A 27,321-nucleotide genomic window follows, 5' to 3' on the forward strand; every position below is an offset into this window, starting at 1 on the left:
TCTGATACTGGGTACACCAGCATAAATCTGAATTGAAATTTAAGAGGCAGCACGGTCTGGTGGATAGGGTGGTAGACTAGGACCCAGGAAGTCCAGGTTCTAGTCTTAATTCTGCTTGTGACCTTGGACAAAACTCTTCACTGCTGTTTCCATTCCTGTTGTGACTATGTCTTGTCTGTTTAGCTTGTAAGCTCTTTGGGGCAGGGAATCTACAGAGAGACAGGGGCTTAACAACGCTGCTTAGGGATATGGATTTTAAGGGTCTGGCAAAGCATTCAGAATCCTCAACTTCCACTGCAGTCAACGGGAGTTGAAGTCACTCAGTACCTTCAAACAGGCTCGAAGGAAGGTAAGAGATACACTTCAGATACAGAATACAAAAGCTGATTAGATAGATGTCAGTCTCTAGACAGGATATATATATATTCTCTCTCTCTTTTAATAGCATGTGTAGCACTGATTTATTTCTGTCAAGATTAACAGTGGAATAATACTGCTCGAAACATTAAAAAGCCAAAAATGTAGGTATTGAAAAGAAGAAAATACCTCAATTTGAAGCCTAAAGATTACTTTGGGTCCCAAAGGAAACAGAAGCAATTTAGTGTCTGATACCCTTAGCAAGAAAAAGGTTTGAAGATTAAGACCAACTGCTGTTTGGATAAGTGGTTGGTAATTGCACATATCAGCAATTATGTACTGTCAGATCATTTTCCTGTTACCTTACTCCTCTCTTGTGTCCCATCAAGGCTTATTCGGAATGACCCCACGTCAATGGTCCTCTTCGGATTCACCTTCCTAATGTCATACAGTAGCTCATCGACCAGTGCCTTGCAAGCTAAATAGGAAGAAAGAAAACTCATTGTTACAAGAGAAACCCTATCAGCCTCTCTGATGGGGGTTTTCATTTGCAAGGGGCAGTTAGATGCTGACAATATATTAATGAGGTGCAAGTGTGTGCGTACACACACACACACCCTTACCCAGCCTGAAATAAGCCTTGTGTCCCAGGGATGGCGTTTGGAGAGAGGTGGTGCTACGTGGATCCATTCATTTGTTTATCATTTAAACAAAATGCTTTCTCACAGCCATAGCCAAGGAGGGAAGGCACCACCATCTGGCAAACAAACTCATATTAAACTGCACTTTCCTAGAAATGCTTCGGCTTTGTTTCCAAGAAGTACCCCTCAAGCTACTACAGTACCGTGGTCAGCTTGTGTCAGTTGAAATGGGGGGTGAGGATACAGAAAGGTGATCTTTTTATGAGACACAGGGCTGTCATCTCTGGCAGGGGTGAGTTAGCAGTGATGGGAGAAGGGAATCAATCCCCAAAAGGAGGAAGTCTCCCCAACAATCCCTTCAGTTTAGCGACAGAGCTAACAGTTCAGCAAACCACAGAAATGGGGCAACTACTCCCTCAGACTTGGGGCAACTCCTCACCCACACCTCATCTTATGCTTAAGTGCACCAAATACATCTTTTCCCATTCTGTTTATTCACCAGTAATAACGAATTAAAGAAGAAAAATAGATGAAATATTAGCAGAACTGTTTATAAACTGTATTCAAAAGTATAAACACACACTAACATTTTGGCACCATGAAATATTTTGTTTGCTTGCCTGGGTACAACTTGCAGGCAGGAGATAGACCCTTACAAGGATTCTTAGAAAGAAACAAAGGCAGAACAGACTTTATTGGTGGTATGTGCATCTTTCAGCATGAACTGCACCACAGCTGGCAGTAAGCATTTTATTCAAGCCCTAACTGCTATATAATCAAATAGCCAAAATTTATAACACTATTTATAATAGCACCATCTGTTGATTTCCCATGACATTGCGCACATAACTTGATCTTAGAAGAAACACTACATATGTTTGTTCAAAATTTGGACTTCGTAAAAACAAACTTTATAAAAAGCCATTTTAAAACTATCCCAATGGAAACAGCTGTTTTTAAGCAATTAGTTTCAGAGTTACAGCCGTGTTAGTCTGTATCCGCAAAAAGAAGAACAGGAGTACTTGTGGCACCTTAGAGACTAACAAATTTATTAGAGCATAAGCTTTCGTGGACTACAGCCCACTTCTTCGGATGCATATAGAATGGAACATATATTGAGGAGATATATATACACACATACTCTCTTAATTAATTGGCCTCTCAGAGTTGGTAAGACAACTCCCACCTGTTTATGCTCTCTGTATGTGTGTATATATATCTCCTCAATATATGTTCCATTCTATATGCATCCGAAGAAGTGGGCTGTAGTCCACGAAAGCTTATGCTCTAATAAATTTGTTAGTCTCTAAGGTGCCACAAGTACTCCTGTTCTTCTTTAAGCAATTAGTGTTCACCTACAGTGTTTGCAACCCAAACATTGCAGTACTGAGGACATGAGAGTGAAAACGACTTCACTGATTTTCACTGTCCAAGCTGACAAATGCAGAAAGTAAACAAAAAGCATCAAAACTGAGAATTTTTTTTTTTAAATCTGTCAGTTTCAATAAGTAACTGATGGTAAGTAACACGAGTCAAGAAAGGTGTACACTTATCAAATGTGATCTTAAAGCATCCTTGTTCCTTTAATATATTTTTACATGAAAGAGGTAGCCAATGCTTTATTAGTATTATTAGTGTTACTGCAGCACCTAGGAGCCCCAGTCATGGACCAGGGTCCCATTGTGCTAGGCGCTGTACAAACACGGAACAAAAAGACATCTCTTCCCCAAAGACTTTACAGTCTAAGTAGACTGTAGGTAGAGAACTTGCTCTGTAAACCTGGGAGTGAATCAAGCTGATATGGCTATCCATATCACTGAGAGGCAAAGATCACAGGCCTGTCTTGCTGAAATGGAATTCAGTGTCAAATCTCTTGCTGATTTCAATGGGGAAAAGACTGGGCTTAACCTTATAATTGGGGTCCCATGACTGGAGAACATTGACATGAATCAGTATGTCTGTGTGCAGCAGGTGACAGCACCCACGTGCTTGCTGCCAGCAGACAGACTGCTGCTGGCATAGGACTCAGGGAGGAATGAACGAGACCCACTCAGTGTTTCAGATCACAACACAATGTAACCCCAGAGAAGGGGAGGATGTAGCAGCTGAGGGCTGCATGGTTGTCATGCACTGCACAGAGTGCTGGCTGGCTGGGGAGGTGCAAGTATTCTGTATGTGGCTAGGAGGCCAAGAAATTATGGGGAAAACTTTTGGTGGGTCTGAGCCAACTTGCCCTATACCAAGTGGCCAGGTTTTATTACCATCACTAGGAGTATGACTTCTGCCCATTTTGGGGGCGGAGGAGAATGAGAAATGCTGATGAATGAGAAATGCTGATGAGAGAGAAACACTGATGAGCCATTAAATAAACCAAACCAGATGACAGTATTAGGAATCCATTTGACCAGATATCATTCTATTGTTTACTCTTCAAATCTTTCCCAATTACAGTTACAGAGAAATTGGCACAAGCCTCAAAGTTTGCTCAGATCTGGATTCAGAACAGGGGCGCTGGGTTTGGATTCAGTCTGATCTTCTCTGGCAGCAACTTCCACAGCCAGGATCCTGCCACTGAGAACGCTCTGCCTCACTGCCTGACAGCGTAGCCCTGGCTCTCCCCAGCTGTAACGTTCTAGTGATGCAGAGTTGGCCTAGAGGGTAATGGACGAGAAGGTCGTCTGAGACAGTCCGTCCCAATCCATTAGGGTCTTTGCAGGTTAAGGCCAGGCCTTTGAATTCTTTTCTGAAACCAACTGGGAGCCAGCACAGCTCACAAAGCACAGGTGATACAATCATGTTGGCCTCTCATGCTTGTGAGGAGGGCTGCCCCAGATTTCCCCCCATCACCACATCTCGCTCCACCCCCTTAATTTTTGTTTTTTTTGTGTGTGTGGTTGTTGCATTCAGTCCCAAATAGACTGAACTGAATCATCCCACTGGGTGGTGACAAAAGAATGGCTTCCAGGAGCCCTGTCCTTGTCCGAGTTTCCTAGCTAGTCAGACTCTGCATCTTTCAGCAGGTGAATACCATCTGTTCCAATACAAGCACCTTTTCTCCCTCACAGACATAACTGATTTCCCAATCAAGTGTCAAAAGAGAACAAAATCTGTTCCAACTAAGCTCATATGTTCACTGCCTGAGGGAAGCCTCTGGTTTATATGGCACTGGATGTACTCATGGAACAGTAACTATTTTGCTAGCTAATCAAGTTGGGCAGGAGTTACAACTCCTGTGGGCTGAACGGTGCTCCTTACACTGTAGATCTAGTGGGTCAGATCTTGCTCTCAGACGTACTGGTGTAAAGCCACAGTGACGCCAGTGAAGTCAATAACGTTACTCTGGATTTAGACTGGTGTGAATTAGAGCAGAATATGGTCCAGTTTCTCCAAAAATGCTACATTCTTACCCAGCCCACCATGGACTTTTATCTATTGAATGGAGCCAATGATTGTATTACCTATTAAAAGAAGCACAAAGGAATATAGAACTACAAAAGTCTTAAGACCCCATACTCCCATCCATGAACAATGGGAATCCCTCCCGGGGGGCTCTGCAGACCTAGAGATGGCTCTCCACAGTCTCTCCTTCCCAAAGTTGCAAGGGGAGTAGCTCTGTTAACCTGCCTTCCCTCATTGTCAAACCTCTTTTAGCGGGGCTCAGGAAGCAGCTACTGTGGGGGCAACTGGAAACAAGGCCCCTACAGGAAAGTCAGAAGGAACTAGGAAGGGGGCCTAGTAGCAGGACAGAGGCAAGGAACGTCACAGGGAATCCAAGGGAGCAGAATCCATTACTTCTGCGTAAGAGAGGATCGGGCCCCGTTCTGCAGGGTACTCGGTGCCTCCTCCGGTGGAACTGAAGGCACTCGTCACCTCTCAAGGGGAGCTCTGAACATTGCAAGACTGGACTTCAAGCTATTTTCAAGAGTCAAACTGAGGCTAAGCATAGAGATCAGCCCTGTATTTAAGGATTCACCACCCTGCCAAGATAACTAGGTTCCATAAAAAGCTGTGTGCAGATTAATAACACTTCAAAAATTAGTTAACCCAGCATAGACCCACCAGGACTGATGAAGATTTGAGACCCTACGTTTAGACTGCCTCACAGCCCCCCCAAGAAATTGCATAGAAGCAGGAAATGAATTGGAAAGGTTGAAAGGAGGCCAGCAAGTCAATAATTGAGTACTCCAGGCCAGATAGGAAACCAAAGCAGAGACAAGAATCTCCAAATACTGGCGAGTTAGCACTGGTTGCAGTCTGGAAAGGATCTTAAAATAACAGGGATTCCTGGAGACATAATAAACATGTCTCTAAGTTGTCATCTTGAACGGAAAGTAATTGCCTAGATGTCTGACTGACTTACTGCTAAAGCTAAATATGTAGTTCTGTAACTTGTTGTCAGCTATATCTCCACAGGTTTATGATTTTCCAGGAAAGCACACCAGAAATAAAAGCAAATGTCCAGAAGAAATTATGCATCTTGATCTTCAACTTCAGTTGTTGGTAATGGGTTGAAAACACATTTTTAAAAAGTTATGTAACTGAGTTCCAGATCAAGACATTTTATCTTGGAATTCATCAGTCTCTTGTGCATACATAATTCAAACTCCCCTGGCTGATGCATATATAGTTACAACTCCATTGTGAGTTCAAGGGAAGACTCAACTCTTGATTTCCTGAACTCAAGCCAGAATACGACACAGTCCATGCAGTTCCAATTTCCCAGCTACTTAAGAATTTCCTCAGTTCCTTGTAAAAGCACAGGGCCTGATTCTTCCCCTCGCTTCTATTAGTTTTACAGAAGTGTAACACAATTACTGAGCTACAGTTACTCCTGATTTATCCAGTGCTAGTGAGAAGAGAAACATGCTCACAGTCTGGTTTTAGAATCTTCCTGTTCCCAATTCCTGCAGCCTCCCTTAGCCCCGAATGTTTACACACACTGACTACAAATAAAAGGCTCGCCAGCTGGTGGTTTTTATTGCCTGCTGAACACTCTTCTTTCAAAGCTGAGTTCTCCAAACTGTAACAAAAATACTCTGGGTCAGATATTTGTAATATGGTGCGCATTCAATGATTAAAAGCTGGCTAATTCAGAGGTTTCAAAATGTAATTATAAACAGGGAATCATCAGCAAATGGGTGTGTTTCTAGTCAGGTCCCGCAGGGTTCTTGGCCCCATGATATTTAACATTTTTATGAATGACTTGGAAGAAAACATAAAATTAGTCACTGACAAAGTCTGCAATGACACAAAAATTGGGGGTGTGGTGACTAATGAAGAGGACAGGTTACTGATACAGAGCAATCTGGGTTGCTTGGAAAGCTGGGTGCATGCAAACAATATGCATTTCAGTGTAGTCAAATGTAAATGTATACACCTCGGAACAAAACGTAAGCCATACTTACAAGAAGGGGGACTTGATCCTCAAAAGCAGTGACATTGAAAAAGATTTGGGGGTCATGGTGAATAATCATCTGACTATGAACTCCCAGTGGGACGTTATGGTCAAAAGGGCTAATGAGATCCTTGGATGCATAAACAGGAGAAGCCTGAGCAGGAGTAGAGAGGTTGTTTTACCTCTGTAATTGGCACTGGGGTGACTGATCCTGGAATACTGTGTCCAGTTCTGGTGCCCACAATTCAAGGAGGATGTTGATAAATTGGAGAGGGTTCAGAGAAGAGCCATGAGAATGATTAGAAAACATGCCTTATATTCCCGGAGCTCAGAACTATTCATCTTAACTAAGGCATAATTAAACCATCCCCAATGAACAGCGGTAGCTATGTTGGCGGGAGAGCATCTCCCGCTGACATAGCGCTGTCCACACCGTGCTTTTGTCAGTGAAACTTATGTTGGTCAGAGTTTATATTCACCAACTCGCTGCCGCCGAATTGCCGCTGAAGAGCCGAACCTGCCGCCCCTTTCCGTTGGCCGCCCCAAACACCTGCTTGCTGGGCTGGTGCCTGGAGCCGGCCCTGGTTATACAAATTATATATTTAAAAGATCGGAGTAAAATAGGACTATACTCTAACTCAGCTCTCTGACTGGTTCACAGCTACTTAAATTAAGTTCAGGTGCTTTGGGCGGCCAACAGAAAGGGGCGGCAGGTCTGGCTCTTCAGCGGCAAGTCCCTCGGTCCCTATCGGAGGGAAGGACCTGCCGAATTGCCGCCGAAGAATCAAAATCCAATCGTGGCTTTTTCTTTTTTTTCCACCACTTGGGGCAGCAAAAACACAGGAGCTGGCCCTGGGTATAACAGTAGTACCTACATCCCATTGTGCTAAGCACTGTCCAAACACATAGTAATTCATGTCCCCCAAACATCTTCCATTCTAACTAGGCAAGAATGGAGGATGGGAAGGTAGGAATATTATCATCCCTATTTTAAAAGTGGGAAACTAAGGCACAAACAGATTAAGTGACTTGCCTAAGGTCACACTGTGAATGGGTGGCAGAGTCAGGTACTGAACTTCTATCTCCCAAGTCCCAATCCACTGCCTTAATCACAGGACCCTCCTTCCTCTCTGTTTCTAAATATAGACATACAGCACTTGAGAATTCCCCTCAAGCTGAGCCAATTTCCAGCTCAGAGTGAATTTGTGAAGCTGAGTTATAAATCTTCCTCCTCCTCCAAACCAGGCACAAAATGTGTTTTTTAATGGAAACCTTCCACTGAACTATCACACTGTGAACAAGGCCTATATATGAAGCAACTGTGTCTAATATATGCTCAAGATATAAGTTTGAGATGTCAGAACGTTTTATCTGAAACAAGCAGACATTCATGCACAAGAGGATAACTTCAAACCTATCTACCCATCTATCCAACTCCAAGCTCCAGGTAGATAGAGAAATCAAGCAGAAGCTAAAGTTGCTGAAGGAATGCAAAATGATTTCTGCAGGCAAAACGAACAGGGTGTCCCTGTAAGTATTACTAAACACAATTCTAGAGAGAAACGGGGAAATTACTTACTCTCGGGTCTCCTGCCCTCACATGCACAACTGTGAGCTAAGTAACATGCTCTGATGAGGCAGTCAAAACATGTGCCTCAAGGGGTTCGTACAGCATACAATACCTTCTTTCAGTCAGCTCCTCTTTCTCCCAAACTGACCTTATTTTCTTTAGTTAAAAAGAAAGAAAATTATAGCACAAGACGTAGGAAGAAGAGTAGGAGGTTGCAGCACTACAGAACCATTGCCTCAACTCATGCAAATCCAAATAGCTCTCTTGACTTCCAGGGAGCTGCTAATTTACACAAGCTCAGGACCTGGCCCAGAGTTTTACACACCTCTGAGTTTGATCTCGTACCATGGAAAATCAGGAGTAACTCTGCTGATTTAAAAGCTGTGTAAGTGAGACCACAGTCAGACTTACTAGACAGTAAATTCCTTTCTCCAAAGTTATATTTGTTATTAGGTACCCTCAGTCTTGGAGATTGCAAAACCAGAAGGATATTTCCATTAATTTATTTATTTACACCCAATAGATGACAAACGGGAAATCAATTATTTAAGACAGGAATAGCATTTTTTGAAAACTCTTATTTTTCTTTACACCCAGGAAATGCTATATTGTACACGATACTGATTTTTTAATATTGACATAATTAGAATCCCACACCCCTTCTGTATTAATATATCAGGTATTAACATTAAGCTATTTAACATTCTTAGAGAATAAAATGAAAAATGTGTCTGAAATAGATAACTTTGTAACTGCTCCTGCTCCCACTGAATTCGGTGGAAAACTCACATTGACTTCAATGGAAACAGAGTTAAGAATCCAACTATGTATGTACTAGCTATCTGTTACAGTTATGGTACAGTGTAAAAGGGAACCCAGGCTGGGTCACAAGAAATCAGTGGTACCCCAATTCTAGGTGGCACTCAGGGTGGGAACCCATCGTAGCTGCTACTTTTAGGTACTCTGAGTAGCAAATCTGAGCACCCCAGACTCGAAATGAAGTCAACTAGAGCCCAGAAGTTCTGAAAACCAGACTCAGGACTACATGCTCTCAAGGAGCCTGAAAGCTGCAATCCTTTAGAAGGAAAGTCAAGAAACCTGCAGCAGAAGGGAATATGCACATACTCACACAACGTATCAGGCACAGTGACCAGCACAACATGGCAGTAATGTATGAAGTAAACAAAAATGGAGCCCATACAAATGAATTGGAAAAGGGTAAGCCAGTTGAACCAGACACAGCAGAAGCTTAAGATCATCTCAGAAGAAAAACACCATCACTGAAAGATGGAGGGGAGGCTGGGTTATGAACCTTCCTAACAGATGCACATGGGAACTTCCTTCTCCGCACGTGTTTATGGGCTGTTCTAGCATTGAGCTAGTTCAGTGGTTTTCAACATGTGGTACATGGACCCCTAGGGATCCTCAGACTATGTCTAAGGGGTCCACGAAAGGTTGTCATTACCATAGACCTGCAGGGGTGCTCAAACAATTTTTATAGTGGCAATGCTGATGATGGAAACCATGTATTTGGTATTTGTTATTACTACTTCAAGCCAGAGAGTGTGGCAGCACTCCCAAAACCCCTAGTTCTAGAACCACTGTGGACCAACCTGTCGTCTGCGGACCCCTGGCAGTCAGACTATGTCTAAGATTTCCAAAGGGGCCCACACCTCCATTCAAAAATTTTTTAGGTGTCCACAAATGGAAAAAGGTTGGAAGTCACTGAGCTAGTTAATCCGGAAGTATAAGCAGATCCAACTTCAGTCAATGGTAGCCCGCCATTCTAGAAAAGCACGTGCTCTTGGTGAGCACCACAAATGCATGCAAGAGCAGAGAAACTCCCCAAAATGCCCTTGACTGAGTGGCTCACAAAGGAAAAGAGCCAATTACTGCTAAAAGCTAATAGAGTTTTTCCTTTAGCTGAAGCAAAAGAGGCTTATGCTTTTTGTATTGAAGGTCACAGGTTCAATCCCTGCTGACAACCAGTATGGGAGAAATAAAAATAATAAATAGTCAAAAAGGGATAAGAAAAGTGGCTACTGGCCACATTTTGATGATTAGAGATGGTAATAAATAATAAAAGAAAAGTCCATGAAAATATTTTGGTCAAAACTTCAAAAAATTTCAGCCAGCTTAATTGATAATACAATTTGTAATAACACTTTATTTATTTTTGTTAAGAGATTTAGACTATTCCCAATTCCCCTCAACCTTGCCTTTATTATTAGTCTGCTTATCTTCCAAAAAGATCATCTAAACTACACTTCTATAGGGAATGCGATTCTTAGCAGTGTAGGGCTTTGCAATTATCCAGTTCTGAATGAACTTGTTGTTAAAACATTTTTTTAAGTCTAATGAAAACATTAGAACAATTCCTAGCAGCAATAGTTGTCATTAAATCAATAGCCTGTGTAAGTCCATTATACTGATATTTGACACAAGCTGCTGAAGGTCTGCTAACAATGGGGGCATACTGAAGTATGCCCTCGACTAAGCATATTTCAGGCAAGATAAAAATCTGTTAACTCTACAGTATCTAAAACTTACCAATAAAATAAGCAGCTCACTGAAATGTTACTGTATCTTCTACTAGGATCTACTAGTTATATGGGCTTTGGAACCAGACCATTCCTTAGGGGTACAGTGGAATTCTCCTCTATCACAGCTGTGTTCTAGCATCAGCTAGAAAAGCTTTCTGATTATTTAACCACCTAGCTCATAAAGCACATATAGCGATTTCATAACAAAATGCAGCTAAGCTTGAAGGGTTTGCTCCTACTCCCATTTAAATCAATGGGAGTTTTGTCATTGATTTCAGTGGAAGCAAGATCTTTCCTTAAGTCCCTGGAAAAGGAAAGTTCTCACCAAAGAAAAAGAGAATCTCTGTGTGCAAGTGTAGTAGCTGTCAGGATCAAGAAACAAAACTAGACTGATTTCCTCATACAAAAGCAGACTTTATTTTGGTAGGTCCCTTGTAAATACCATCACACTACAAATGTCAAAATTATTTAAAGGCCTAGGGCTCTTATGCAATACATATTTTAATGTCTCACTTGTGGGCTGTAAATATGGCTTCTATCCTCTTGTGGACTCCTATGGGATGGTTCAAAAAGGATCTCATTCTCTATTACTACAGAGTTTTGAGTCATTTCAATAGAATCCTATAGGTTTAATCACTGTTAAAAACTATGGAATTTTACAAACTTGGCTCCACAAGGCTAGAATGAATGGCTAGTTAGAGGGAAAAGTGTGTCAGAGAACAATGACTCCATGTAACATTTATCCTAATTTCCCCTCTGTGTGTTTGTTTTTTTAATGCAAGGTGAAGGTGGGGAGTGTGTATGCACAGTAGGTGAAGGGGAGGTGAAACCAATGGTAGGATATCAACTTTATGAGCCATGCTGCCAGAGCTGAAGAAGACAGTCCAGGGAGGCTGAAGGAGTGTGAATCTGGGTTCTGTGTTGAGATCCAGCCATCTCCGGTGTCTCTGCTTTCCTCTCCTTTCTCAGACCATGATCTCACCAAGACCGCACTGCCACAGGTTACACCTCCCAGCAGGGACCAAGAGTCTGACGAGGAGTTAAGCACATTCTGAGACAAGTCATCCCTTTCCCCACATACTAAGTCAAAGGTGTCTACATTAGGGTTTGTCTACAGCAGGAATTTTTAGCAAAAATTTCAACAGTGGAAGCATTAGTGTAGATAAGGGTCCTGCAGTCAGCAGTGTATTTAATACCTTGTCCTTTAGATCTGCTCCAAGCAGGGTTAGACACCAGTGCTAAAAAGCCAAGTAGCCAGTCTATACTAGAGCTCCCTCTATTGTTACCATCAGTGGAACTACACTCGTAGTAGCAAGGGTGGGCACTTTTTGCCAAAACCCTAGTGTAGACAACTTCTGGGACAAAGGCCAATATCACTTACTGACTATGAAATTACCATAATGTCTAGCAAACAGGGTCATATGTGGCACACTAACTCCTTTAGACATCAAGCTTTAGACTTATTCTGTCTGAAGCATCTTAGATACTTTATTATTCTTTAACAAATGGTGAGTTTAGGGGATTTTTATGTCTGGAAGATTACCTACTTATACTCTACTGAACAGATTCTATAATGAGAACATACCATAAGTCTTCAGCAGAAGACATTCTTAGTTTCAGAATATGGTGGGACTGTTCCAATTTAACCAAACTGAAAAGCAACTTAGACAATAGAAACCATCTCAAATTCAGAACGGAAGATTAAGGATGAAAAGAGGACAGTATGCAGTCTTCTGGGAATGAAAAACCAGAGAAGGGATGAGGGGGGAGGGAAGGGGGATGATCTTGTTTATTCTAAGGAAAAAATTTGGGTTTTTTTCTCCCTCCATCATTTGGAATCTTTAAATCAAGACAGGATCTCTTACTAAAATATAGTATATATTCTAGTTCAATCACAAATTATGTGTCCGGAAGTGTGGAAGTTCAGGAACCAAGGCTGAGAATTTGTAACAGTACAAATAATATAGTACAAGTAGCCAGCAAAAGACGTTTACTTTAAGTTTCAGATCTGAGCACCATTTGTTTTATCCCAACAAATAAATTTATCAGCCACAGAACAGAATATTGCAACACAGTCAGACTACTAAGGCTGGGTCTACACTACCCGCCTGAATCGGCGGGTAGAAATCGACCTCTCGGGGACGTGACAATCGATCCCCGAATCGACGCTCTTACTCCACCAGCGGAGGTGGGAGTAAGCGCCATCGACGGGAAGCCGCAGAGGTCGATTTTGCCACCATCCCTACAGCGGGGTAAGTCGGCTGCGATACGCAAATTCAGCTACGCGAATAGCGTAGCTGAATTTGTGTATCTTAAATCGACCCCCCCCCCCCCCGTAGTGTAGATGTAGCCTTAGAGACCAGGTACAGGCTGTCCTCAGATCCCAGTTTAAAATCTCAAATACTTTTTTACAAGACCTCTGACTCAAGCAATAAGCATGAAAGGATTCCAGTTAATCAGATACGTATTTCTTTATTTAACTGTAACATCAGAAATGAAGCTTGCAGTACATTAAGAGACAGAATCTTTATTTAATTACAAGTTTGTTTTTTAAAAAGGCTATATTGTTGGTTAAGTAACTGTACTGAGTTTTTTGCATATGATTAAAGAGAGTGGTAAGATGTTCTCTCCTTCACTTTCTGTCCTGGACAATTGTGCAATATGCCAGTGTTAAAAAACTGCCATATTCCACCTCAGAGGTGGCTGCACATCAGCATTGTTTGAAGGTACTTCTTTTAAATCTAGATTGGTTTCTAGGCCACTATTAGATGTTTTGAGAAGAAAATTACGATATAAACTGCTCAGGACAGGGGTGCTGGAACAATCTGCATAGTGGGGGTGCTGAGAGCCATTGAACCAAACCGTAAACCCTGTATATGACTGAAACCACTTCAAACCAGGGGGTGTGGCAGCACCACTAGTTCCAGCATCTCTGACTCAGGAATTATATATTTTATACTGGATGGCTGCTTGAGGTGGGGATCATGTCTTTCTCTACTGGGCTGTAAAACACCCAGCACAGCTTTGTATATCATAAATAAAAATAGAAGATATTTCCAATATTATCTATAAAAGAAATTGCCTCGCCTACCTTGCTCTCATAAATAAGTAATCATAGACAAACTACATTTAAAACAAACAAACAAACCAAACAAAAAAAAAAAAACAACACCTTTGAGGTTGCAAAGTTTAACACTCATAAGTAAGGAAATGCCAGAATGAAGAGACCCATGAAAGAGGCTGTTGTCTGTAGAACCCCAAGCGCTTTGTTGCAGAAGTTGGAAGGTGTTTAGTGAATGAGGCAGGTGATTATAGGAAAAGAAAGAATGGTCTCATGGTTAAGCAGCTGAATGCTGCCCTGGAGAAGCGGATTCTACCCCTGCTTCTGCCAGAGAGTTCTTGCGTGATGCCGGGCAAGTCACTTAAACCTATCTTTTCTTGGGTGGCCACTGTGTGCTCCTCATTTTCTGCATGCTCAACGTGAGACCCTGGGGTTTGATTTTCAGAAGTACTGATCTCTCCCAGCTGCAAATGAGGTCAATGGGAGCTGTGCTTGGAACACAAAGAGCTATATAATAAGTACTCTGAAAAATGAGCTCCTAGACATCTAAATTGGGCACTCAAAATTAGTGGACACTTTTGACCTTAATCTCTCCATGCGTCAGTTCCCCATGTGTAAAATGGGGATAATACCACCCCCTCATCTCACTTCCACTCAAGGGTGTTTGAGCCTTCCCAAAAGTGGTCTAAAAGCAGCCCCCTGCCCATGTTCCCACTGCCTGGACCCCCCCACCCAGGGCAGGTGGAGGGGCCCAATCCCCACAGCTGTCTGCGTGGCTCTGTCTCCAATCTGGCTCTGGCCAGTGGGTGGGGCCTCAGAGACACAGTCCGGCCATAAGACAAGACCCGCACAGGGCCAGGCAGCTGTGGGGAGCTGCGGTGGACCCTCCACTGCCCATGGGGGCGGGGGGGGGCCTGAGGAGAGCAGCCCCTGGCCCATGTCCCCACCTCCCAGGCCCTCCACCCAGGGCAGATGGAGGTCCCTGGCTCCTCACAGCTGCCTGCGTGGCTCTTACCATGGCTGGGCTGTGGCTCCAAACCCCCACCTCTTGCCCTGAGCCAGGTCAGAGACAAAGCCGCACGGGCAGCTGTGGGGAGCTGGCATGGAGTCACAGACCCTCCACTTCCACCTGCCCTGGTGGGGAGTGGGGACATGGGCAGGGGGCTGCTTTTGGGGTCCACACAGCTCCCACAACTGGCTGGGCTCCCTGGTTGGGCTCCACCAGCTGCTGGCCTGGCTGGGCAATGAGGCCTCAGGGGGGAAGGAGATGGGGTCTGCCCTGGCAAAAAAAGTAAGGGCCTTGGCCCCTGGGATCCCCTTGTTCCAGCACCACTGCTTCCATTCCTGGTCTGTCTCTTGTCCCAACTGCATTTCAGACAGCTTTCTCTTTCTCAATATCTGAGTGGCAGAGGTGGGATCACTGAGAGCATAGCTGAGACAGTCTCCCTGCTCTCAGTTCCAGTGCCCAGCATTACAGTGATTCATAGCAGTTAGGTCAGCAATTGTAGGGAAAGTCCTGTTCAGCCCCTGCAGCCCTCAATTGGAGCATGCTCAGTGCAATTGCTGCAGAATTTAGTTGCCAAACTAACAAGTCTTAACTGAGCGCATGTGAACGGCAATTTTTCAAAGATGTACAATTTGGTCTTTATTTTTTTTAAAACCAGGAGCAGCAAAAGGCATATCCCTGAAACCAGGGTAAACCTCAGAGGCTCAGAGCCAAGTGTCAAGTTCCCACTGCAAAGCATGGGGACATTAAAGCTTCTCAATGAAAAGGCTGTAAAAAAATGTAACATGAGGGGAAAAAAGGGTTTTGCCTAATCTCATTCTTAGAAAGAGAACCATTTTTGCTGAAATTTTCCCCAAAATTTCAGCCTGAGGCAGGCATCTGGCATGGAAAATTTCAGCCCAAACAGTGAAAGTTTGGCAAAGTTATAAGGAACTGAAAACAGGATTAGTGGGAGATGTCGGGAAACATTACAGGTGACAGTGCCAGCTCTGTATGTAATAGGCAGCCCAAATATATTCCCACCCAGTTAAAATGATACAACTATCAAAGTTCAAAACAAACAGTTCTCAGAACAAAGAGGTTATTGGGCTTAAATAGACCTAATATTGGTGGACAGGTACTAATGCCTCAGCTCCCAATTTCTCTAATCACTGTGCATCTGTAGGCCGTTTCAGTCACTGCTCAGCCTGCCACCCTGGTTCGTTCTGCTGCTTGCAGAGAATGCAGGGTGGTATCTCTCAAAACTGTTGTGCTTGCACCACCCAAAGCTTTGTCAAGGGATCCTGGGACTGAGATATGGCTGCATCTGAAGCCCCAGCATTCATGAGGGAGGATTTATTTCAATATGTTGTTGAAACGATCTGATGTCAGGTTATTTGTCTCAGGGGGACACGTGTTTCTTGTAGTTTGTTAAGCCATCTGTTAAGAAATTCAGCCACTTGTCTCTCTGCTATGAGACCACAGATGGAGAGTTTTTCCCCTTGTGTGCACTACTGTCAATATATGCCAAAGCCTTGTTATTTGGAGCCAGGTGGAATCACCAACGAGACGAGAGAGCTTTGGATGAAAGGTGCAATATGGGTAGACCTGTATACAGGCAATACTCCTGAACAAAGCCAGGCTCTCTCTGCCTAGTTCAGTGGCGTTTTAAATGCCTCCATGCTACCTCTCAAGCATGCCAAACCTCCCTTCCTGCTCAGCACCAAACTGCAATTTCGGGAGGAGCTGCTCCGGAGACACTGTTTTCAGAAGTGCCAATTTAGAGCTGTAATAGACGATAGAGCTGCAGGATGCAGGAACATAGGCAAGGTTGTATGATTTAAAGGGCTAGGGAGGGGATCGGATGGCTGAAGAAAGTGACAAGAGGCTGTGGAGCCTCTCTTATCTGCTGGTTTGAATCTCTTCTAGGCTGGTAGTGACTGAAGTATCAATGCCAGATGATACTGTTTGGTGGCTTGCGTGCAAGGACAAGGGGTCTATGCAGGTACAGAAAAATATGAAATTCTAACAATTCAGAGTCTCCCTGTAGAGATTCTGCTGCCTTCAACAGGATCTAAGCTAGCACTTGGTTAAAAATTAAGACTCTAATCCTGCAAAGAAAATGGTATCTGCAGAAAGATGAATACAGCACTAAGAGAGGTACTAAAATCCCCCAGTCACTTTAAAGGGCTATTAGTGCTAAGTGTCGATAATGTTACCTTTACATGGCTGATTCTCACACCATAAACAACCAGCTAACATCTCCCCAGTGCGGCTGGGTGCATCCACCACACCCCGGTGTGGAGTTCCTAAGGAAGGATGTTGTATAGAAAAGTGCAGTTTGGTCTGAATGGTCTCCCTTTCTTTCACCATATCTTAGACAGGGAGGTTTAGCCACCATAGAACATTATTTTTTAATGTAAAAAATAATGGCCATCCTCTTCCTGCCCTGGAGCACCATGGGGACTGTAGCCCTTCATGGAATTTCCCAGGTGGACTGGCCCTTTAAAAGAGTCCTGGTATCCTCCAGGAAGAAGAAAGTAAGCAGCTACCAGCAAAGTTGCTGGACCTCCCTCCACACAGCAGAGACAAGATTTTGAGAGTGATGAGTGCTCAGGAAAGTTGGTCAGAAAAATGCACAAAAACCAGAAACAAACATTTCTAAAAAAAGTTAGCAAAATTGCCCCCATCCCAGCTCCATTTCCTGACCATCTCTAGCACTCAGCACCTCTGGAAATCAGGCTGCTTTTATAGAGAACTGATGTTTAGAGGGCCTATGTATGGCACCTACGTTTGAAAACTTGGGCAGAGTTTTTAATCTGTGAAATGTCAAAGTATAAGAACGCAAAAAATCCCAACCCAAATCAACCAACCACTAACCTCCACAAAACACCTCTTGATCTCGCTCTCCCTCCACATTGTTACTGGAGAAGGTTAGTAGCAGCAGCAACGCCAGACGAAGCAGAACCATTCCCATAGTCTCTACCTAAGGAAACAAGCAATAATCATCCTCAGCACTTCTATAGGCAGCTTTTTATTAGGCCCAATTCTGAAGGTGATCAGCCCCTCACAAAATCAGATCCCTATATCTTTACACATGGTACAAATATTGAGCAAGGTCCCAGGTGTGCAATGAGATGCCTGCAAACAGACACTTCAGTAGGATGGGGGGGGGGGAAGTGTGCAGGGGTCCTTCCACATTGCTGGATTGGAGCCTAACTGGGGGGGGGGGGAGTCACATTCTTCATTATAACAGTTTATAAAAAGAAGCCCCAAGTTACAGAAATCATCACTATTTCTGCCAAAATTTAAATATATACAGGTATGTAAACAGAAGTAACATTTTAAAAATACAGCTATTTAATGATATTTGTACATTGTTATGTCTCTAAAACTTAAAACTCTATAGCTAATGCAGCTTAGGGGACACAGGAGTGGGAGGCCTTATATAGAGCAATACTTCCTTTTTTAAAACTAAAATTGGACTGAAGCATGGGCAGGGGGTATAATAGGCCTTTGCCTTCCCTGGCAGCCGGCACTGAGGGACACCTGGACCGCAGTGGCCACGCCCCTTCCCTGAGGCCTCCCCACCCACCGCCTGCTGCTATTGCTGCCTGCCTACCTGCACTCCACCTCCCCCAGGTCCCTGCTGCTCAACATGTTGCTTCTCTTTGGGGGCGGGGGAGGGAGGACGGATGCTGCTAGCAAGCAGCGCGTGGGGGAGTCTGATGGGAAGTGAGGCGGCTCAGCCGGGCACTAGGGCCACGGGCTCGGCGCTCGAGCAGGAGGAAGCAGCTCGGCTCAGCCCAGCGCTCTGGCCGGGTGTGTGTGTGGGGGGGGTAACTCGACTCAACCCAGTGCTGGGGCTGGCCTGGCCCAGTGCTGGGGGAGGGCAGCTCAGACTGGTGCTTGGGCAAGAGAAGTGCAGCGCTCTGGGGTGGGGTTGTGGGGGGAAACGACTTGACTCAGCCCGGCGGCTCGGCCCAGCGCTGGGAGCAGCCTAGTGTGGTGCTCGGCTTGGCGCTGGGGGGACTGTCCCAGGGTGGTGGGGACATCATTGACAACTTTGGCATCCAGACAGTTGTAAAAGCAGCACCAATGGGATTTTAATCTGCCAAATGCACATCCTGCCATCACCCTACAGCTACTGAGCATGTAGTTGAACCGTCTTTTGCCAAGCCCTCTGAAATCAGGGCTTGGTTTCACAGGCCATGCCAAAAAGGGTGTATGTGGGGCCCCCTAAAATAACAGTGGGGACAGTGATTTCATCCATAATGCCAGTTGGTGGTAATAATATCCCAGCTTGACCATGAAGGTAGAGGCCTGATCTTAGGAAAACTCTCGCATCATGCACCTGGCCAGTAGATCCCATGTTTGTGTCCATGAACCTGCCTCTGTAGTAGACTAGGGCCTGAATAATGATGGAGTAGGACCCTTTTCAGTTTATGTACTCATGCTCCTTGTGGAGAACAACCTATAGGCACGTGAGCACTAGCCGCAGCGCAGGTGGGAGAGCCCAATCTCTCAAAGCTGGCAGTTATTTCAGGAATGTTCTTTTTGCCTGCCACCTTTGGGTAAATCATAGTCCTTATCACCGCACAAAGTCCACTACCAGAACCCCTGCAGTTGACTTGCCAGCACCAAACTGGTTAACCAAGGACCTGTAGCAGTCTGGGGTAGCCAGCTTCCAAAAGGCAATAGTAATTTGTATCTGGACCAGCATGGCCTCTATTATGCATGTGCCCTGATGCTGGAGAAATTCCTGGAACTGTGTGATCAGCTGTCTGCTTCTTCATGCAGAAGTTTTGGACCCATGGTTGGTCATCAAAGGTCCATATGACAATGTGATCCCACCAGTCTGTGCTTGTGGCCCTGCTCCAGAAGCAGCCATCTACACAATGGGGAATCTGCAGTTATGGAAACAGGCATGAGCAGCATCAGCTGGGTCATGGCTGCTGTGTCTGTATCCCGTCCAAGAGGTATCTTCAATAGGACAAAAACTGCCACCACAACATGCATCTCACAGTTGCATTGTCTGATTCCCAGAACAGGAGGGAAAGCATGAGCAGGAGAAGTTTTTCCACCAGTGCTGAATCCATGTGACTGACTCTAGTTGCAGGGAGCATGAAAACCCAAAAATGGCTTGGCCAGTTGTATTGGTGGGCTAAGAGCACTTCCAGTCAAGTGCTGTGGGCTGGACAAACAAATGCTCCCACAATACATCATGAACAAGACCTAAAGTAGCTACAGTTAACATGTGCCTCCAGAACCAGCAAAGTCAAACTCATGTCTGCGTAGTGCATTGTGGATGGGCATGGGTATGAAGCTCATATAGCAATGTGGTGTGGATGCTCAAGCATGAGCTTAGAAAGAATGGGTTTGCAGGTGCAGGTCCCCTAAACCCAGGTTGACTATGTACTGGAGATATACCCACTAGCTAGACCCAGCCTCTAAGGGCAGTTCAGTACAGGGGTCTACAGATAACCACATTATTGTAATGCCTTTGGACTGTTCTCTGGCCAGCAAACCTCAGACCTATATTCTCCTGCTGCAGCTACTGCTGGCCCCCTGCCAGCACAGGATGTTTCTCTGTCCACCATCTCCAGCCCCTAGGCTGCTGTCTTTGGCCTGTGGCTCCTGCACTAAACCACTAATGCAGTCTCTGGGTATCTCCAGAGCCTAATCACCTCTGACTTCATGTACTTCCCTTTCCTGTACCCTGAAGGTCAGAGCTCTCTGCTGGCTGGATGTTGAGCTGGGGCTAACACAGTGCCTAGTAATAAGCCCACAGGTTTGTTACAGATGTTTTGATTGAGCACATCTGCTAGGCAGCCTACGGCAGGGCTATCTGGCTTGCTTTTAAGGCTGCCTCGCCTTAACAGAATCCCTGGGAGACAGAAGCAGCTGCATTTCTGCTTGACCTTTTCTAGGTTGAATCCTCCCTGTGTCACAGCTGCTTTTATGGGCACAGTAGATGTGCCATTTGTAGCCACTGCAGAGAATCTAGCCCACTGTATAGATAAAAGCTTACCTGTGTTAGATGCAGTGTTGTCGTAACAGTGTCAGCCCCAGGATATTAGAGAGAAGATGGGTGAGGTAAACTTATAGTGAGCCAACTTCTGTTGATGAAAGAGACAAGCTTTTGAGCTTACATAGAGCTCTTCTTCAGGTCACGTGTGTAACCAGAGAACCAAGGCTGGAGAGGGCCAAATGTTGAAAGCAGCAGAAGGTGATGCCTGCCGGCTCTCAAAGCCAGAGAAATGAAGGCAAAGGGCAAGAAAGAGCTGAAAGCTGGAGAAATGGGGCACGGTGAGAGATGCTGGGGTCCTCTTGATGTACTGTTGGGGCTATGGTTGTGTAACCCACACATCTCCTGGGTGTGGTGTCTTGTCCCCTCTAGTGGCACCAAGGCCACTTAGAGATTAATGAGTCTGCCACCAGGGCCGGCTCCAGGGTTTTGGCCGCCCCAAGCAGCCAAACAAACAAACAAAAAAAGCCGCAATCGCAATTGCGATCTGCGGCAGCAATTCAGCGGGAGGTCCTTTGCTCCAAGCAGGAGTGAGGGACCGTCCGCCAAATTGCCGCTGAACAGCTGGACGTGCTGCCCCTCTCCTAAGTGGCTGCCCCAAGCACCTGCTTGGTAAGCTGGTGACTGGAGCCAGCCCTGACTGCCACAGCCTTAGCTAAAGCACATGTGGCTTTTAGCTCATGCAGTAGATGGTCATGCAGTTAGCTCCAGAAGTCCCAGGTTTGATCCCGCCTGCCTACACCAGGGGTCTGCTGGCATTACAGTTATAGGACTTGGCGTTTGGACTTGTTCTCTTACGGTTTAGGTGCATGGGAGTGTTGTAGTAAATTAACCCCCCCCCCTCAACCCCCAGGACCATAGTACTCAGAAAGACTATTTGAACTATTTCTGGGGACTCTGAAGGAGGCAAACTGAGGCAGGTCCACTTGCAATGTGGCCTGCCACAGGAGGAGGCTCCAGTCAGGGCCTCCCTTTGACACTAACGCCCCTCTCTTTTTCCATCTCCATCATTTTCTTGCCTTTCCCTTTATTTTTCCATTTTGAAAAAGGAGGCAGGGGAGGGAGAAGAGGAGGGGCAAGTAATGACTGGGGGGCGGGGGGGGAATGTTCAGTCCAAGTAAGGAAAATTTAAGGAAAGTTTGGGGGGGAAATGAACATTTCCCACATGCATTTGGATTAACAAAAAAACAAAACCAAAAATTCAAGGGAGACCAAAGTTCTGGCTGCAAATTTGCAACCTGCTCTTTACCAGGCTAATGAGCAGCAATAAGGCAACTTCTGGACAGCAGCCCTCAGGAAGCAGCACTCTCCCTGAATTCACCCCAGGACAGCGGGTGTGAATCAGATCACCGCACAGTTAAACACTGCTGCTAACAGATGCCTTACAGTGTAGGACTAAAGTTTAGAAAGCATCGCATGGAACCAAAGCCATAAGCTGGATACTATAATGAAAATGTACAATCGAGAGACAATGCTCTAAGGCCTCTTGATCACTACGGCCCTAATCCTGCAAACTGAACTCAGTGGAGTTGCTCATATGCACAAGCATTTGCAGCATCAGCGTTTTTTGTTCCATGCTAAATTCAAAAAGGCTTGGTTAAAATTACATGAAGATACTAGCACCATCAGTCCTTACTTTATCCGAACCAGTTTATCCATCCCTAGTATACAGTATAGAATAACATGCTTAGCGTGGTCAGTGATGCATAAACTTGATGGGGGGTGGCGGTGGGAGATTCCCTTTGCATTCTATTCACAGCCAAGTTTCAAAACAACTCAGGCTGCTGCCTCAGAAACCAAATAGGCAATTTTCCAAACCTAAAAGTCAGCAACAAACTACAGTGTAAATAGAGATTTAAAACAAAAACAAACTACCTATGGCTAGAACACGCCTTAGGCTCCAAAAGTACAGATCTTTCCCTGACATTTCCTTGACCTGAAAAATAAAATTTGTGATATTGCCTTTACAACTGATCAGTGCAGAAATAAGAAGAACCACCTCAGGACAATTCCAGGGTGTAATGGCACAGCACTCACCGTCACAGCATCACCTGATGGTTGCTCCGGGAATTAGCTCAGTCCAGCTCCAGAGGCTCCTCTGCGGGTGGTGTCTTGCCCATTGTCTGCTCTACTCTGCAGTTTTGCACCCACGTTGCTCCCCCGCTCAGCACTGCCCACTACTTCTTTCTCACCCCCCCCTTCCAGGGGTCATAGCAGTCCTTTGGCTTGCACCCACTGCAGGGGCCAACTACAACCCGAAGTCTAGCCCCTCACTTCAGGAGCAAGTTACAGTCTGTATTGGCTATGCTCCTCTGCAGCCAGGTGCAGTGCAAGGGGGGACCCAGGCCTACCCGCTACTCTGGGTCCCAACCCAGGGACCCTCTAGTGGCAGCCTTTCTGCCCTCCTTCTCTCCCCTTGTCTGCCTATTGTCCCTGGGCCACTTCCCCTTACACCTTCTTGGCCCTTTCTGACAGGGGCCTGCAGCCTAGCAAGTAACAGGCCAGAGCTCACCCTCTGCTCCCCTGAGCCTGCCCAGCACTGCTCTATCACCAGTGCTATCCCTGGGAGCCAGTCCTCCTCCCTTGCTTGTCAGGGAGAGATTCCCCTCTGCTCTCCTGGGCAGCTCCTTATATCTGGGCTGCCCCAGCCACTGCTTCCTAACAAGCCTCACCTTAATTAGCTGCAGGTTTCCACCGTCTCCCTGGCTGCTTCTGCCCCACCCCCAGCTGGAGTGTGCCACCTGCACGACTACACAGGGCCACCAGCAAGTAGTTTAGTTTACTTTAAATCTTTCAGGCAGAACCAATGCAAATTTGTAATGAAATAAAGAGATGCATATGAGGGAACAGATGAAAATCCATGATGTGATATTGCCTGTTTTTTCCAAATACATGTAAATCTATGGCAGCATGCAAATAATAATCATTACACAGTACAGTTTGCAGGTGCGTTATTCAAAGGACATTCTGGGTATGTTAATATATGATATGGTGGGGTGTACCTAAGGCTTACATAAACTTGATGCAGAATTAAATACAATTCTTCACAAGTTCAAAGACGCAGTTCCTCCTCATACCTCAAAGACCATGCAAAACGTACCTCATCAGTACGATGCCTTGTTCAATGACAATGAAAAGCCTTCAAAAGATAAAAACGTGGATATGATTGCAGAATTCTCTCATCATGAGCAGGGGGCAGTGATAGTATATATTGGTCACACCCCCTTTCCCCTAGAGCACATGCTATAGATGGAAGAGCCAGATAAAAGGGGGCAGCCCAACTCAGATAGGGCTGGCTGTAGAGGAGGAAGGATGTGGACTGCAGACTCCTGTAGAGGTACTTGTGATGCTCCAGGTAGCAGAGCATGTGGACTTGGACTACGCCGCAGATGACTTGCTGACTGCAGAGACTGACAGAGAAATTAAGCTGCTGCCAGCTGAGGAGGTATTCAGGATGCAACTTGTAGCAGGAAGTGACTCAGGGAAGGTGGTAGAGGCTGATGCCTGAACCCCTAATGGGCAGGTCCCTGGCTTCATGGGGCCCTGGGTTGGAACCTGGTGGAGAGGATGGGGCTGGGTTCCCCTACCATAGGCCCCCAGGCGTGGCTGCTGTCTGCTCTATGTCCCAGCCCAGAGGCTTATGGGCCATGGATTGCTTGTTTGTTTTGCTCTGCCCATGGGCTACAGACGGATAGATGTTCTGCCCTGTCCAGGGGGCCAGAACTCCAGTTGTGGTTGTTGGTCCCAGCCCGGAGGCTGAGGGGTTATGGACTGTTTGTTTACGCAGCCCTGCCAGGGAATTGGAGCCTACCTTGTTGCAACTCCCTGAACTAGCAAGAAATCCTGATGATTGGGTGATGGGGTGTTCCAACCCTGAACTGGGCCAATGGGGTGGCCCAGCTTGGCACTTGGAGCCCCCATCACAGACGGAATAATTTTCTACATTGATCAGCTCAATGATATTTTTGCACCTGTAACACATTTCCTCAGAAGATAACAGTACTTTATGAACAATAGCTAACTGAGGGTGGTCTACAATGGGAACTTACATCGGCATAGTTACGTTGCTCAGGAGTGTGAAAAATTCACACCCCTGAGCAATGGAGTTAAGCCAACCTAACTCCTGGTATAGACAGCGCTAGCTACCCCCTCTCAGGCAGGTGGATTGCCTATGTCGATGGAAGAACCTCTCCCATTGGCGTAGGTAGTGTCTACACTGAAGTGTTAAGTGTAGCATTTCAAGTGTTGACCAGTCCTAAGCCGCATAGCAACCTTGTGAGGTAAGTAAGGGATATATCCCGATCATTCTTCCAGCCAGTGAAGTGCAACCGTCTATGGGATGGAACATTAAAGCTGTTTCAAGAATACAGCAGTGGTGCAGGATGAAAAAAATGAATGAAGGTATCATATGAAAGTTCTTTAGATCAGGACACCAGAACTAACCATTTTACTTTTACAAAAAACACAGGAACGATGGAATTTCTAGATTGGATCGGACTCATGGTCCCTCTAGTACAAAACCCCTGCTCTGATAGTGGCCAGTACCAGATGGTTCAGAGAAAAGTGCAAATTATTTTCACTTTTGATAAACATTTTCACATTAAATGATAATAATCAAAACTAAAATATTTCAAATTCTATCAGCAAAAAGGGGAGGAGTAAAAAATGTGAATAAGGTGGGTTTTTACCCATCAAAACTATTCTCTTTAATTAAAAAAAAAAAAGAATTTTGTGCACCTTTTTGAACAAAATGAAATTGTTTTCATTTATTTCTAATTCTTTTGAGACGTACGCTTTTCTCTTTTGACAGCCTTTATTTCTGTCCCATTCACTGGCTGTATTTCTGACCCACTTTACAGCCATGCGTCTTGGCTGCTTTTCCAACCACCGCTGTGTAATGATCTGGGGTTCATTAAACAACAAACCAGCGAATGAGAAAGGAAAAAACTTTTATTTAAAAACAAAACAAAAAACCCCCCTAGAGAATGTCCATGGTAAAGTGCTGTACACAACTACACTTTGTTTTCAGCCTCCTGCTTCCAGGGCATGTCTCAAAATTCCTATACTCAAATATTGTCCCTTATGAGAGAAGCTCTCTAAATTATCTAGCAAATCTAGATCTACGTTTTCCCTCCTTGAAAAAAGTCAGCTCTTATATAAACAACTATCTAATAACAACCCAACTAGCACAGTTCCATAAACCATCCATATACCCAATGTGTCAATTACCTAGATGTGAGAAGTTACCACCACACCACTCCGGAGTGAGCCTTTACCACTCCCTTCTCCAGGCAGTTTCAGACATCTGAGCCATGTCTACACTAGTGCGCTTACAGCGGCACAGCTGTACTGATGCAGCTGTGGCAGTGAAAGATCGCTCGTGTAGCTGCTCCATGCCGATGGGAAAGAACTCTCTCATTGACATCATTAAACCACCTCCAATGAGCAGTGGTAGCTATGTCGGTGGGAGAGCATTTCTCACTGACATAGTGCTGTCCACACTGGCGCTTCTCTCGGAGTAACTTATGTCACTCGGGTTGGTTTGTTCCCCCCCCACACACACACACACACCTGAGAGACATAAGTTATACTGACAAAAGTGCTAGTGTAGACATAGCCTGAGTCTTTCAGGACATTTGATCTCCCTCTTTGATTTTTCACAGTACTGTGTCAGCTTTTCATTAGAGTCTTTGTTACTTGCCAGTTTCTCCTTTGTCTGTTGATGATAAACGATCCATTTGTTGGTAAATGCCAGAGTTCACATCTACTGTGTCAGCGTTTTGGAACTTTCTGGAATTATTCTTTGATTCCTTCAGTTACACTGAAATGTGTCCCCTCGTCCTGTCTGGACTACATAAGACTTTGAATGCAGCAGTTCTTTAATGGTCCCCTTTGTTCCCAAGCATTAGCGGTGTGTGATTCCTCAGGCACCCTCTATCACCTGATTAAGAGAAGGAAGGTCATGGGCCCTTTTGTCAAAATAATTTCTGCTTCCACTTCTGATTTTTCTTTCATCTTCCATATGGTTTAATTGTCCTGAGATTTTTGGCAAGTTATCAGTGATTGATAAATTAGATCTGATCCTTCTTCCCATTAACAGCTGAGCTGTAACACTATTCTCCAAAGGTAAACTGCAGTAAACTAATAAAAATTTATGGAAATCACTCCCACTATCAAAAGTCTTTTTCATAAGGTTCTTTACTGTCTGTATAGACCTGTCCACAAGTCTATTCAAGGGGGTAATTTGGATCTGATGTTTTATAACAAAAATCCCAATTTTAATTGCCTAAAATCTGTGCTGGAAAATTGTGGCTCACTATCACTAAAGAAAAAACAATGAGGAATCCTTGTGGCACCTTAGAGACTAACAAATTTATTTGGGCATAAGCTTTTGTGAGCTAAAATCCACTTCATCAGATGCAGTAAGTGAAAAATACAGTAAGCAGTGTGTGTGTGTGTGTGTGTGTGTGTCTATATTTTACAGCACATGAAAAGATGGGAGTTGCTTTACCAAGTGTGTGGGGGGGGTCAGTGCTAACGAGGCCAATGTAATTAAGGTGGACCTTGCCCATTCCCAACAGTTGACAAGAAGGTGTGAGTATCAGCAGAGGACAAACTACTTTTTGTAGTGACCCATCCACTCCCAGTCTTTATTCGGGCCTAATTTGATGGTGTCCAGTTCGTAAATTAATTCCAGTTCTGCAGTTTCTCGTTGAAGTCTGTTTTTTGAAGGTTTTTTGT

General features: G+C 44.8%; 1 protein-coding gene across 1 annotated transcript in view; it reads right to left on the reverse strand.

The window, feature by feature from the left end:
* Positions 1 to 20,646, reverse strand: part of CNPY1 (canopy FGF signaling regulator 1) — a 67,721-nt gene extending 47,075 nt beyond the window's left edge. Inside the window, exons 1-3 of the mRNA XM_034759355.1 lie at positions 20,584 to 20,646; positions 17,433 to 17,538; positions 720 to 835 (exon numbers count right to left, since the gene is read on the reverse strand). Coding sequence (XP_034615246.1) covers positions 720 to 835; positions 17,433 to 17,529 — 213 coding nt within the window. The 5' untranslated portion in view covers positions 17,530 to 17,538; positions 20,584 to 20,646. The remainder of the gene's footprint in view (positions 1 to 719; positions 836 to 17,432; positions 17,539 to 20,583) is intronic.
* Between the last annotated feature and the right edge of the window lie 6,675 nt (positions 20,647 to 27,321).

Source organism: Trachemys scripta, chromosome 2 (genome assembly GCF_013100865.1).
Source record: "Trachemys scripta elegans isolate TJP31775 chromosome 2, CAS_Tse_1.0, whole genome shotgun sequence".
In the NCBI taxonomy this organism is placed as follows: Eukaryota; Metazoa; Chordata; order Testudines; family Emydidae; genus Trachemys; species Trachemys scripta.